The 14,902-nt window shown below is 45.7% G+C and overlaps 1 protein-coding gene across 2 annotated transcripts in view; it reads left to right on the plus strand.

Annotated features, from left to right (window-relative positions):
- The window catches only part of LOC137437262 (interleukin-12 receptor subunit beta-2), a 90,173-nt gene that overhangs the window by 25,363 nt on the left and 49,908 nt on the right, over positions 1-14,902 (plus strand). The window contains exons 7-9 of one of the 2 annotated variants that reach the window (XM_078766614.1): positions 4,505-4,649; positions 13,854-13,933; positions 14,071-14,296. In XM_078766614.1, the coding sequence (XP_078622740.1) occupies positions 4,505-4,649; positions 13,854-13,933; positions 14,071-14,296 (451 nt within the window). The remainder of the gene's footprint in view (positions 1-4,504; positions 4,650-13,853; positions 13,934-14,070; positions 14,297-14,902) is intronic. The other variant, XM_078766615.1, reaches the window with a different exon arrangement.

Here is a 14,902-nt window from a genome sequence, read left to right on the forward strand (position 1 = left end):
GTTTGTTTGTTTGTCTGTGACCGCTGTTTCTCGACAACCACGGGTCCGATATACTTGAAACTTGCCAGGTATATTGCTGGGGACCCGAGGATGTGCCTTTTCAAGGTTTCATATTAATCGGACAAGTAGTTACCGAGCTATGTCCAAAAAACGATTCAACCAATCAGAGAGCAGCGAGTTATCACGTGTGCCGAACGTGGCGAACAGACTCTGCCTCGGACGGCACATTTGAGAGCGTATTCATTTATTTCACGTTGGCAAACTATGTTGCCGCTATGTTGGCGTTAAACTATGTTTTAAAACTAATTAAAACTAATTTGCGATTCTTTCGCTTTCCTGCGCGTTTGTGCACGCTATGGCGATTTCTTTACCAAACTCCGCAAGCCGTTCGCTTTGGACCAAACCATTTCATGTAAATAGAGGGGGGGGGGGGGGGTTGTCACCGTACTCGCAAGCCGTTCGCTTTGGACCAAACCATTTCATGTAAATAGAGGGGGGGGGGGGGGGGTTGTCACCGTACTCGCAAGCCGTTCGCTTTGGACCAAACCATTTCATGTAAATAGAGGGGGGGGGGATATAATTTTAGATATAGATATAGTACGGGCATGCCCTAGTATATATAACTGTAAGAAATAGTAGAAACTCCAAAGTACGAGCAGGGCGTCTCATTTGTATTGAATAAATAATCGTTAGATTAAATAAGACGCGGACGTAGCTTCAGGACGTCGATCTTTAATTGTCGACAAGCTTTCGACCAACAAAGGTCTTCTTCTGAGTCAGCCCCAAGTTCAACGGAAGTAAATTCGTTGAACTTGTTGTTCCGTTCCGTTGAACGTTGATTCAAGTTCCGTTGAACTTGGGGCTGACTCAGAAGAAGACCTTTGTTGGTCGAAAGATTGTCGACAATTAAAGATCGACGTCCTGAAGCTACGTCCGCGTCTTATTTAATCTAACGATTATATATATATATATATATATATATATATATATATATATATATATATATATATATATATATATATATGTATAATGGAACAGACCAGGAGTCCAGGACGCTATGAATAACATAATAAACCAGGTGCTCAAATGACAAATGAGTAGGGAGGCACAAGCACTGAGGTACACGAAAATAAATAAACCCCCTCGAATGGTGCCGACAATACCAGATTCAACCAGATACAAAGGTGTGGAATTGTGCAGGCACGAGCTGGTCTTGGGTCTGCCATGACCCATGCAGGCTGGTGTGGCAAAGGATGATGGTGTTCTGCAGGCTGGGGTGACACAGGGCTGGTGGACAAGAGGATGGATTGCGATGAGAGGGAATAGCAATGAGGAGGTGGAATTTACGTCTCCACACATAGTCCAACTCGGGGAGCAACAAAGTAGAGAGAGAGAGAGGCGTTGTCTCCAAGAGAAGCCTAAGTCATCTCTCGCACGCATGCGCGGGCATATGGATGGCACCATCTTCTGGGTGAGGTGGCCTCTCATAAAAGTGTTCCACCCTCAATCAGGACTTTTCACCGTCCCTCAACTAAGGTTTGTCCAATCAGAATGAAATCTCCCTCGAGATAGCCCAGAGCACGGAGCATTTACATTTAATTTGCACCATAGCCCTCTGAGTTAAAGATCAAGTCTTACACCTCTCGGAGTACTAAGCCACAATTTTGGATTTTCTCCTTTTCTTTGCCAATGTCCAAGGATTTTCAGAATGAAATTGTGCATCAATAATGGGAATACAAAGTATGTGGCGTTGACATAATGTTTTTTGACCTGAACCTATTTTCAAGGTCATGACCTAATTATAAATATTTTCACATGTTTCACCATAACTCGACTAAAGTTTACCTGATTGGAACGAAATTGCCCTCTCTAGTCAAACTGCCCTCTCACTCTAGGGCAAGCAGCATTTACGTTTAATTTGCATCATACCCCTCTGAGTTAAAGGTCAAAGTCAAATGGCGGTCTGAGAAAACAACACATTTTTTGTCATCGCTCAATTTTGCCATTGCAAAATCTCAAAGACTGCTTGGCCTTCCAATATGTTATTACATCATTATAGTGTACCTGCATTAAAGTTGCACATTTATAAACTGAACATCAAAATTAACTTATCACTTTCATTTTTTGAAATGTGCAACTTTACAAACACGTTTCTTCAATTGTAATGGCCGATTATGTAACGGGAACTTCATTTCAATCACCTGGTTGATCAACAATGGCATGCTTGAGTGGTTCTGTATAGGGATCTTTCCCTTTAAATAATGACCCTCATAATGAAATCCTTCAGTTCTTGTGCTTAGACATTCATTTACTGCTGTCTATAGTCACACTAGAGGCTTCTGACAGGGAAAACAACAAGAAAATTCAGATGCCACGTCTGACATCTGAACAACGTTTAAGGGCAATTAGGATGCTTGAGGCTGATGGAAGCCAGCGAACAATTGCCCAACGTCTTGGTTGCTCACAGCCTGCAATTTCCAACCTGGCCAGGCGTTACGGTGAAACTGGAACTGTGAATGATGGTCCACGAAGAGGAAGACCACGGGTAACCACCCCAAACCAAGACCGCTGGATTGTGCTGCAGCATCTTCGTGATCGTTTCCGCCCTGCAACGTAAACAGCTGCAGTGACAAAAGGTCGCCACAACAACCGCATCAGTGTCTCTACTGTGCGGAGGCACTTGAGAAGTCGGGGCCTGGTGGCAAGACGTCCTTGCAGAGGTCCAGTGTTGAACGCAGTGCATCGGCGGAACAGACTAAGATGGTGTCTGCAGCATCGCCGCTGGACACAGCCACAGTGGAGTGCAGTCTTGTTCAGCGATGAGTCCAGATTTTGCCTCCATGCTGCTGATGGGCGTCAAAGGGTATGGCGCAGAGGTGGGGAAAGGTATGCATCATGCTGTATTTGCCAGATCAATCGTTGGGGAGGACCCAGTGTGATGGTATGGGCCGGCATTTCCACCCGTTTCAGGACACCTCTGGTCGTCATCGAAGGAAATCTCACGAGTCAGCGTTATCTCAATGAAGTTTTGAGACCTCATCTGCTGCCATTTCTCCAGGCTCACCCTGACATCGCAGTTTTCCAGCAGGACAACGCTCGACCCCATGCTGCTCGCCTGACCACCAACTTCCTCCAGGAACAGGGTGTTGAAGTGATGCCTTGGATACCTTATTCCCCTGACCTCAATCCCATTGAGCATTTTTGGGATGAGCTTGGTCGACGTCTTGCATCGAGGAGATCAACGGCTGTCAATCGGCAAATGCTCATTCAAGGCTTGCAGGAGGAGTGGGACGGACTTCCCCAGGACCGCATCAGACGCCTGGTACAGAGCATGCGTCGGAGGTGTACCGCCTGCATCACAGCTCAGGGAGGACACACACGATATTGAGGACTGCTGTCATTCTGTCCTTGACTGTTAGGAGTGTTGTGTCGATTCCTGTGTCATTTTGTTTTGACTGTATTCAGGTGCGTGCCTTTGTGTTGCAGTGCTGTGACTTTTGTTGCACCACCCCATGTGATGTTCATGCTTTTTGTTTTTTGTGATTGAGGTAACCTCTTGTTTATTGACATGTTTCGTAATGATAGCTGAACTTTACCTCTGTGTTCAAATATTTTTCATTTTGGCGTGGAGGATTTCAATGACTGTCCTTCGAAAGATTTGATGTTTCTTTTGATGTTGAGTATATTTAATTAGTGTTCTTGACATGCTTTTTTCAGATTGTGACCTAATTAATAAAAAACATCTTTTTGATCATAACTTGAATAATTTTCCTCCTATTTTCAAGATGTTGAGTTTTATGGATAGATTATGCATGGGGACACATTTCCTTGATTTTCACACTCTTCCAAAATGTTGAAGGTCAAGGTCATATGGCGGTCTGAAAATAATATGTCTATCATTGAATCACGGGCAAAGGGTAATTAGCGGGAGATCGTCAAGGGAAGCCGGGGGAGGATTACCCTTGGTGATCGCAGCTATATATTTATCTTTGAAAATACAAAAGTATTTATGTCGAACGTCTCGTGGATATTGGCCCAGGCCTCCCCCATCTACATATGGGATATTCATTTAATTGCATCTCATTGTGTAAAAGTTATGCAGCCTCGAAAATATTCAAAAAGTAATGAGCAATTTTTTTTTTTAATTCCATGTCTTCTGGAAAAAATTATTTGTGTCTAGTCGGTTTCTTTTATCAGATTTGAGGGCAAACAGGATGGCCTAGGCCCTAGAGGTACGCAAACTCACCTCGAAGCTGTCTGTCCTGCCAATAATGTCACCCCGCCGACCTGTGCTGCCTACAAACGAATAAGAAGAGTTGATTAGAAACATATGTCAGTCACTTGTGAAAACAAAACAATGTGTGCTGTTAAAGATGGTATAAATGGACTTTCTAAAGGTACAGGATCCATCATAAGACATGCTATCCTATGAATTCCCAGGGAAGTTGGTATGCTGCCCTTTATTGCTGTTACCGTCACACTCTACTTCTCTTCCCTTCCACAGATAACAGACATCATTAACAATTACACAATACACCAACTGCAGCCTTTCCACCATTATGTGGCTTATTTGCGACACCGGGTTCAGACAGATGGAAGCCACTGGAGCAAATGGAGCCAGAAAGCAAGGAATCGAACATCCGAGAAAGGTACGGCAATCCGAGCTTGGTTCTGAGCGAGACTCCAGCATGAATCACAGCTATACAGTGCGTATCAAAAAAAAGGTAATCCGAATTCAAGGGGTTAATATGCAAAGGTTATTTAGTTTGACAATTTACGCGTGGTTTACCAATTATGAGGAGATCCTCAGCTTTCCATTGATGCCTTTCATGCATCATTACTGTCACACATGACCGAGTACATGTTCATTGAAAATGACAAGTTCAAATCGCATTTTTTCAAGTTTGGCTAATCGGTGCAAGACAGTTTGAAATGGACGCATTACTTGTCGACTGCCAAGTTGATTATGTAAAATTGTTAAGCTGGTCTGGTAATCATCGGTTGCGTCATCCTTTGTTTAAGATGGGTATTTAAGATGGGCCTACAGTGTATGGGTTTAGAGACAGTCTGATTCATTGAAAAGATGGTTCAACTTACGACTAAACAGCGGACCTTCGTGGTTACAACCTTTCACCAAACTGGAAGTTTGCAGCGAACTCGTGATGCGTTCAGGGAACGTTTCCCAGAACGGGAGCCTCCAGCAGCCAAAACCATCTGGGTGAATGTTAGAAAATACCAAGAGCATGGCACTAGCCTCAACCGCAACAAGGGGAATTCTGGTAGAAGGCACACTTGGCGATCGGAAATGAACTTTGCAGCAGTAAGGCAGCAAGTTTTGGAGCATCCTCAGGATACCAGCGCAAGACGAAATGGGACGGGATTGCCTTCGGCAACATTCAACCGAATCACAAGACTGGACCTCCACCAACATCCATATCGGATTCACATCCGGCATCAACTTATGCCAGGGGATTTTGCCAGGAGGCTGGTGCTTGCCAGATGGTTGATAGCACGTTGCGAAGCAGATGTCAATTTCCTGCGGTATCTCGTTATCGGCGATGAAGCTGCTTTCACCATGGACGGCCAGGTCAATACCCATAATGTTCTTGAATATGCACCAACAGGACAACCCCCGGAATTTAATTTTGACACCAACATGAATCGACAAAAGTGGACTGTTTGGTTGGGACTTTGTGGAAGTGGTCAGGTGATCGGACCATTTTTCTTTCAAAGGAATGTCAATGGTAACAGGTATGTGCAGATGATCAATGATGAAGTTTTACCGCAGCTGGAGGAGAACTTTGAGCGACAGGTTTGTGGTGTCTTCAGATATCTCTGGTGGGCCCAAGACGGCACCCCAGCACATCGTCTTATCGCTGTCCGAGATCGACTGAGGGAACTCTTTGGAGACCGAGTCATCGCCCTCAACCATGCAGTGGAATGGCCACCAAGATCACCTGACCTCACACCATGTGATTATTTCCTTTGGGGACATTTAAAGAACAAGGTGTTCGTAACTCCTCCCCATGATCTTGATGAATTGCAGGGCCGTATTCGACATGAAGTGGATGCTTTGCGCAATGACCCGGCTATGGTGAGACGAGCAGTTCAGGGCATGCTCCGCCGCTGTGAGCTTTGTGTTGAAAGGGGAGGTGGACATGTTGAAGGTGTGGGTGCATAAAGGCCAATCACTCCTGAGAAAAGTTCACATCTGACGTTCATTTTGCACCAATTATCTTGACTTGCATCGATTAGCCAAACTTGTAAAAATGCGATTTGAACTTGTCATTTTCAATGAACATGTGCTCGGTCATGTGTGACAGCAATGATGCATGGAAGGTATCAATGGAAAGCTGAGGATCTCCTCTTAATTAGTAAACCACATGTAAATTGTCAAAATGAATAACCTTTGCATATTAACCCCTGGAATTCGGATTACCTTTTTTTTGATACGCACTGTATATACACCATACTGTATATTCATATTGTAAATGACTACCGGGACTGTATCGACATATGTACATGACATATGCTGCAGTCGACTAGTCTAGGTACAGTTCTTGCTCTCAAACTCAGGCCTATGCCAATACCTAAACCTCCGTTTGGCCTTCCTTATCTCCATTTAATTTGCTTTGTGAAATTTTGAAGCTCAGCGCAACTCGAGTTAGACCGTTTTTTTTTTGTTTTTTTTTGTATACAAGATCGAGGCTCGTGTAAGAGCTAACATCAATCACAAAGAAAAAAAATAGAAAGGACATACAAATTATACAATAAAGGGAGCGGGAGACAAGATGGGGAGAGAGAGAGGGAAGCCACAAGTACAACGGTAGAGAACGGACATCGGGAACTCTGTGGGAGGGAGAGGGCTTGGGGGGAGGAGGCATGGGAAGTGGGGGTGGGGGGGGCGGTGGGTGGGAGAGGTATAAAACACATGGACACTGCGAGGACTTCCAGGAAAGAAGTCAGTATTTCAAAAAAGTGGCTCTGGGGTGAATTAACGGGGGTAGAAAGATCAAGGTTTTGGATGGGGGAAGATAAGAGATGGTGGTGAACAGCTGTTTTAAAGACCTGGAGGGAGGAGTGCGATTGAATAGAGTGAGGGAGTTTGTTCCAGAGACGGGAGAAAAGAGCAATGAGGGAGTGAAGGTGAGCAGAGAGTCTTGATTTTGGCAATTTCACCAGAAGAGGGTTGCTGGCAGATCTTGTGCGACCTGTAGGAATATTTGGGGGACAGAGCACAGATAGAGCTGGGGGAGCAAGACCGGAGAGGAGTCGGTAGAAGACAGAAAGACCAGTGGGTTAAAGGCCCTTGTAGTTAGCTTCATCGCGGGAGATTCCAATGATTCTGAAAGCTTTGGTTTCAACAGCATGAAGCCGAGCTAGGTGTGAGGCAGGAGCACCAGCCCAGAGGGGAGAGCAGTATTCCATTGAGCTGCGGATGGAAGCCTTTTATGTGGTGAGGAGCTCAGGTGTGCCAAGGAAGGACTTCGCACGACAGAGGATGCCCAGTCGGCGACTAGCTTTGGAGGCCAGTTTGGAAATGTGGTTTTCTCAGGAAAGATCATGGCAGATAGTGAGACCCAAAAGCTTGAGTGACAGACCTTCTTGGGGAGGATTGTTGAGAAAGTAGATGGGAGGGTTGTCCATTCGGTCTTTTCAGAGAGACATCATAAGTGTGTGAGATTTCTCAGGATTGAAAGACAGGTTCCACTTGATTGACCAGTCTGTGATTTTGTCCAGGTCTGCAGAGAGGGAGGAGTCTCCAGACTGCCGATCTGAGGAATGAGGAATGGAGCGGCAGAGAGTGGAGTCATCAGCAAAGAGATAGAGAGGATTTTCCAGAGAGTCAGAGAGATCATTGATAAAGACCAGAAAAAGCACAGGGCCAAGAACACTGCCTTGGGGAACTCCAGCCTGAACAGGAAGTCTGCAAGCCATTCGTGGAGATTTCCATGGATACCATAGGAGGAGAGTTTGGTGAGCAGAGCTGGGTGCCAGACCATATCGAAGGCACGTGATATGTCAAGAGAGACAGGTCTGATTTCCTGTTTGACATTGAGGACCTCCATCCATTGTTGAGACAGCAGAAGTAGCATGTCCAGAGTGGATTGACCTGGTCTGAAACCAAATTGATGATCAGAGATCAAGCCATTGGAGAGGGGAAGGATTTGATATCCAAAGCAATGATGGATTCCATGACTTTGCTGATAATTGGGAGCAGGCTGATTGGTCTGTAGTTGCAAGAATCTGTTTTTGCACCTTTTTGTGTGGAGCGGTAATGTTGGCTGATTTCCAAGCTGATGACAGATGACCTTGAGCAAAAGAGAGGGTGAATAGAATAGAGAGAGGGTGTGAAAGAGTGGCAGAGCAGGATTTTAGGACCCGTGGGCTGATGCCGTCTGGTCCAGTTGCAGAATCAGAGTCGAGGTTTCACAGAAACTTTTCCACCTTGTCAGGAGAGAAGGACACATAGTCCAGGAGCAGTTGGGTTCGACTGGGTAAGGTGGGTACAGAGAGAGATGGGTTTGGGACACAAGATTTTGAGGCAAACACAGAGTTGAGGCATTTGGCTTTGTCACATGCGGTGTCAACTGTGCAGCCATTTGAGGTAAGGGAGGGGATGGAGGGGGAACAAACACCAGAAACAGATTTGACCAGATGCCACCAGGATTTGGAGGAAGGAGACAGGTTTGAGAGTTCAGTCTTGAGAGAGATATTGTTTCCTGGCTCTCCTCAGGGTAGACACACACTTGTTCCGAGCTTTGTGGAAGGAACTGAGATTGCCTTCAGTTGGATTAGCCTTCCAAGAGACAAAGGCAAGTTGTTTCAGGGCAACTGCCTCACCACAAGATTCAGTGTACCATGGACGGGAGGAAGGGTAAGACAACTGAAGACGAGATGGGATAATTCTGTGCATGAGAGAGAGCAGTTTACTCTGGAAGAATTCCCAGGAAGAATTGATGTCAGAGGCAGTAGAGATTGGAGAGCAGTCCAGATGATTGATGGCTGCTTGTAGACTGTGCCAGTCGGCCTGAGTGAAATGCCAGTCTCGTCGATGCTGAGGAGGCTCTCTGACAATGGCCAGAGAGATGTCCACTTTAAGAGGCATATGATCAGAAGAACCGATTGGAGCAGAAGAATAACAGCAGACATTTGCAGGGAAGTTTGTCATAACCAAGTCTAGAAGAGAAGATGCTCCGTTGACTGAGATCCGGGTCAGGAAATTGACAGATTGCGTCAGTCCCAATGAATCGCAGAAGTCCTTTGCTGAGGTGCCATGGCCGGTGAGAGAGGTACCCACACCCAGCCAGCTGGCATAATGACAATTGAATTCGCCACATATGAGGAAGAGAGACTTGGGACGAGTGGATAGAAGTTGGTCCATGTTGTCAGACAGCGAAATGTAAATGGAGTCATCACTGTTTGGAGGACGGTACAAAACACATATGAACAAAAGGTGGGAGCGGAGAGGAAGCCGTAGCCAAAGGTACTCCTGGGGGTGGGGTGGAGAGCAAGGAGAGTGAGGAAGAGAGTTTTTGATAAAGATAGCAACTCCACCACCAGGATGAGGCTCAGGTCTATCATACCGGAGGAGGGAGTAACCAGGAAGAGATATTAAGGAATCAGAGACGTCTTGAAGGAGGAAAGTTTCTGTAAAGCAGATTACGTCAGGTTTGTCAGAAGCAACCTGTATGGAGAGATCAGTCAGGTTTGAGCGAAGGCCCCGGATGTTTGAGGTCCATACCGTTAAGGAAGAGGGAGTGGGAGCATCGGGTGCAGGCCAGGGGAGGGGAGGGGTAGTGTAAGATGAGGGGGAGAGGGGGAGGTAGGAAGAGCTGTTGATAGTGTGTCAGAGATTGCAGAAGAGTTAGAAGAAAGGGAAGGATGAGGATGACAAAAGGTTTGATGGTGATGGGATGTGGCACAGTGAGGGGTTGATTGAGGGGGGGCAGAGCAAATTACAAGGTTGGAGGAGGTGGAGGTATGAGATAGAAGGGATAGATAGAAGATAGAAGATAGAAGGGATAGAAGGGAGACGAAGTGAGGAGGAGGCCGCTTTGAGGAGGAGGGGGGAGAATTGGAGAAAGATGATCAGGAGGGAGGCAAGGGATAAGAAGGGGAGGGGTGGGGAGCTTTGAAGGGGAGGGTAAAGGGGGGAGATTTGAAAGGGAGGAACAAGGGGGGAGATTTGGAGGGGAGGGGTGAGGGGGGGGAATTGAAAGGGAGGGTGGAGTTTTGGAGAGGAGGTGTGAGGGGGGCGGGGGGGTTTGAAAGTGGATGATTAATGAAAAACGTTACATTTATTACAAACTGGATTTATTGTGATTTTCAACTCAGAGATCCGTTTTAAAATGATAGAAGAGGGGTGGAAGGAAGGTGAGTTTCGAGAATGTAGGGAGGAGGAACTGTAATATCTTGAATTTTTTTTTTAAGTTGAATGAATTGAAGAGGAAATTGAAAAAGGCCTTTTAAATAGGAAGAAAAACAGTGTGTTGTAATAAACCACTGAATAAATCACTGCAGGGGAAAGTTTAAACATATTTAAATAATATTTAAACAAAACCGTGAAAAACAATCTGGGAAAAGTCCCGAAGTGAGGACGTGGATTTGAGAAAGAAGAAGAAAGTGTTGAATGAGTATGGAGGAAACTAGAGTTGGGAAGGCTAGATAAATAGGAGATAAAGGGGGTGGGGCACAAGGTGAGATAATGGGGCGGGCACAAGACGAGACGAGGGGGCGAGAGAACAAGCATGTGTCAGCGAGGAGAGAAGGAATTAATAAATAAATTTTGTATTTAAATTTTTTTTTGTATTTAAAACGTTAGACAAAGGGTAAGATGTTTGTGGGAGGTAGTGGGAGAAAAGAAAATCAAAGAAACAAGCAAATACAGCAAAGGAAATAACTTATATTCACAATATACTGATGGGGGGAAGGAGCCGAGATAGACCAGGCTGTGCACGAGGTGCGAACAAAAAATGACTAATTACACACAAGTTTGCAATAATTACAAAACCAAAACTAACTATAAACACACAATAACACATACGCAATAAAATAACCAGTGGAAATTTGACCAAGACACGAATGGGAAAATACTCAAACTTCGATGTCGTGGAGAGATCAAAGCAAGCCTCCTTGCTCGAGGGACCAGAAGCGGTGCATGATTATAATTATTAACGCACAGGTTGTAAACCTGGTGCGTTATAGCGTTTGCCTGGGAATTTCGGGCGCTCAAAAGTGAAGCTAGTTTCTGTCGCCCATTTCTGTCGCTCATTTCTGTCGCTCATTTCTGTCGCTCAGATGTGTAAACATGACGTCATCAAATCTATATTTATAGGATAGGTTATAGGAGATATATATGTTATAGGATAGGAATATAGGACCCAAATGACCCAGAGGACCCAAATGACCCAGAGGACCCAAATGACCCAGAGGACCCAAATGACCCAGAGGACCCAAATGACCCAGAGGACCCAAATGACCCAAATGACCCAGAGGACCCAAATGACCCAGAGGACCCAAATGACCCAAATGACCCAGAGGACCCAAATGACCCAGAGGACCCAAATGACCCAGAGGACCCAAATGACCCAAATGACCCAGAGGACCCAAATGACCCAGAGGACCCAAATGACCCAGAGGACCCAAATGACCCAGAGGACCCAAATGACCCAGAGGACCCAAATGACCCAAATGACCCAGAGGACCCAAATGACCCAGAGGACCCAAATGACCCAGAGGACCCAAATGACCCAGAGGACCCAAATGACCCAGAGGACCCAAATGACCCAGAGGACCCAAATGACCCAGAGGACCCAAATGACCCAGAGGACCCAAATGACCCAGAGGACCCAAATGACCCAAATGACCCAGAGGACCCAAATGACCCAGAGGACCCAAATGACCCAGAGGACCCAAATGACCCAGAGGACCCAAATGACCCAGAGGACCCAAATGACCCAGAGGACCCAGAGGACCCAGAGGACCCAAATGACCCAGAGGACCCAGAGGACCCAGAGGACCCAGAGGACCCAAATGACCCAGAGGACCCAAATGACCCAGAGGACCCAAATGACCCAGAGGACCCAAATGACCCAGAGGACCCAAATGACCCAGAGGACCCAAATGACCCAGAGGACCCAAATGACCCAGAGGACCCAGAGGACCCAAATGACCCAGAGGACCCAAATGACCCAGAGGACCCAAATGACCCAGAGGACCCAAATGACCCAGAGGACCCAAATGACCCAGAGGACCCAAATGACCCAGAGGACCCAAATGACCCAGAGGACCCAGAGGACCCAAATGACCCAGAGGACCCAAATGACCCAGAGGACCCAAATGACCCAGAGGACCCAAATGACCCAGAGGACCCAAATGACCCAGAGGACCCAAATGACCCAGAGGACCCAAATGACCCAGAGGACCCAAATGACCCAGAGGACCCAAATGACCCAGAGGACCCAAATGACCCAGAGGACCCAAATGACCCAGAGGACCCAAATGACCCAAATGACCCAGAGGACCCAAATGACCCAGAGGACCCAAATGACCCAGAGGACCCAAATGACCCAGAGGACCCAAATGACCCAGAGGACCCAAATGACCCAGAGGACCCAAATGACCCAGAGGACCCAGAGGACCCAAATGACCCAGAGGACCCAAATGACCCAGAGGACCCAAATGACCCAGAGGACCCAAATGACCCAGAGGACCCAAATGACCCAGAGGACCCAAATGACCCAGAGGACCCAAATGACCCAGAGGACCCAAATGACCCAGAGGACCCAAATGACCCAGAGGACCCAAATGACCCAGAGGACCCAAATGACCCAGAGGACCCAAATGACCCAGAGGACCCAAATGACCCAGAGGACCCAAATGACCCAGAGGACCCAAATGACCCAGAGGACCCAAATGACCCAGAGGACCCAGAGGACCCAGAGGACCCAGAGGACCCAAATGACCCAGAGGACCCAAATGACCCAGAGGACCCAGAGGACCCAGAGGACCCAAATGACCCAGAGGACCCAAATGCCCCAGAGGACCCAAATGACCCAGAGGACCCAAATGACCCAGAGGACCCAAATGACCCAGAGGACCCAAATGACCCAGAGGACCCAAATTCTATGTATGTTTCTATGATGATGTATGTTTTGGTGAAAGTACATAATGTGAATACTAGTAGCAATTTTACAAAAACCATGGCATAATTTCAAATCTTGACCCGAGATGATAATTATGCTACATCATAATTTCCATGTGCCAACCTGGGCGGAATCCAAGTGGATTCACTTGACTTGTTGAGTATTGATAAAACCATAGAGTGCCCGTTATAATTATTTCGGACTTGTAAAAGCCCGTCAAATATAATGGGTTGGAACAGTTTATTCAACAGTGCAGCCTCGTGAGCGTGCCAAAGTCTAAAGCCTCGGCCTATTGTCAGGTGTGCTTATATCTTCTTTATTTATTAGACTTCATGCGGAGGTAAATGAACACTCGTTTTACTTTGCGTCTGTTTGCACATCACGTGCAGCGAATTTTACCTCCCTGCGTCTTGTATTTATTGTTTGTTTTTTTTAAACGCTTCTGTACACCGCCCTGAAGGCTCAGTTTGCAAGGCACCGTCTACAATTCCAATAGAAGAGACATAATTACTCTTTTATGGAAAATGTTTTTCGAGTTTGTTTTATCCTCAAAAATGGACCTTTGTGAACACAAATTCAGGTTGAAAGATTGGTCTTTAAAACTTACGCTTATGAAGGGGGCAGACGTCTGCACAAACACACAAACTGACTGTGTTTTATATGGTAGATAATGTCCACCAATTAAAATGTTCTCACTGCTCCTAGCCCCTGCCAGGAGTCCAGATGTTTGGAGAGTCATTGATGTGAAAGAATCCGGACGAAGAGATGTTACAATATACTGGAAGGTATGGACAAAATAAACACTTTGGAATCTTCGCCGCAAATATTGTAAATACAATATTAAAATTTATTTAATCTCTCTGTGAATGCATTATTGTTGGATTAATTGGGGGAGCTTTTCCTTTTGTGGCTTGTGCCCCAGAACATGACGGAGAGAGAGCTGTCGGGTCAGCTTCATCGCTACAGAGTCGATGTGTGGCCAGGACACAAAGGACTTCCCACAAACTGGCCTGCATGTGAAAGCCTCGCCACAGAATGCCACGTACAGTTGGATAGTGGCAGTTACACGATCAGTGTTTCAGTAAAGAATGGGGCTGGCTGGGGGAAAACGAAAGGTCGGATTTCCATCCCAACTGCTGGAAGGATCGGTGAGAGACCCAAAGGCCTGGGCCAGTTTTTACAATGGTGCCACTGGTGCCTCGAAAAGTGGCCTTTAACAACCAAAATTGATTTTATAAGTGTACACCTCACAATACATTTTAATAAATTATATATATATATATGTGTATATATGTATGTATATATATATATATATATATATATATATATATATATATATATATATATATATATATATATATATATACAGTGTATATATATATATATATATATATATATATATATATATATATATATATATATATATATATTGTTGCGAATATGGAATTTGGCCTCCATATCCGCTTGTAAATATTCCCCTATTTTCTCCGATACTCCCCAACTCTCCCTTACCCCATTCCCTAGTCCCATTGTCTGTAAACAACACCCATTAGAGCCGATCTTCCCCTTCATCCCCCCATTAAATGTCGTGCCCAGGTCCCCCGCACCACACGTAGACAATTATAGGACATCTTGCTAGTTATTCTTAATCTATGTCAGTTAAGGACTTGTTTCCATTAATTATGACTCTTCGTTGCACCAGAATGTGATTATATGGCACCTGTTAGGAAGTTTAGGACCTCCCCATACCTCCC

This window comes from Myxine glutinosa, chromosome 12, assembly GCF_964187855.1.
Source record: "Myxine glutinosa chromosome 12, kmMyxGlut1.1, whole genome shotgun sequence".
NCBI lineage: Eukaryota > Metazoa > Chordata > Myxini > Myxiniformes > Myxinidae > Myxine > Myxine glutinosa.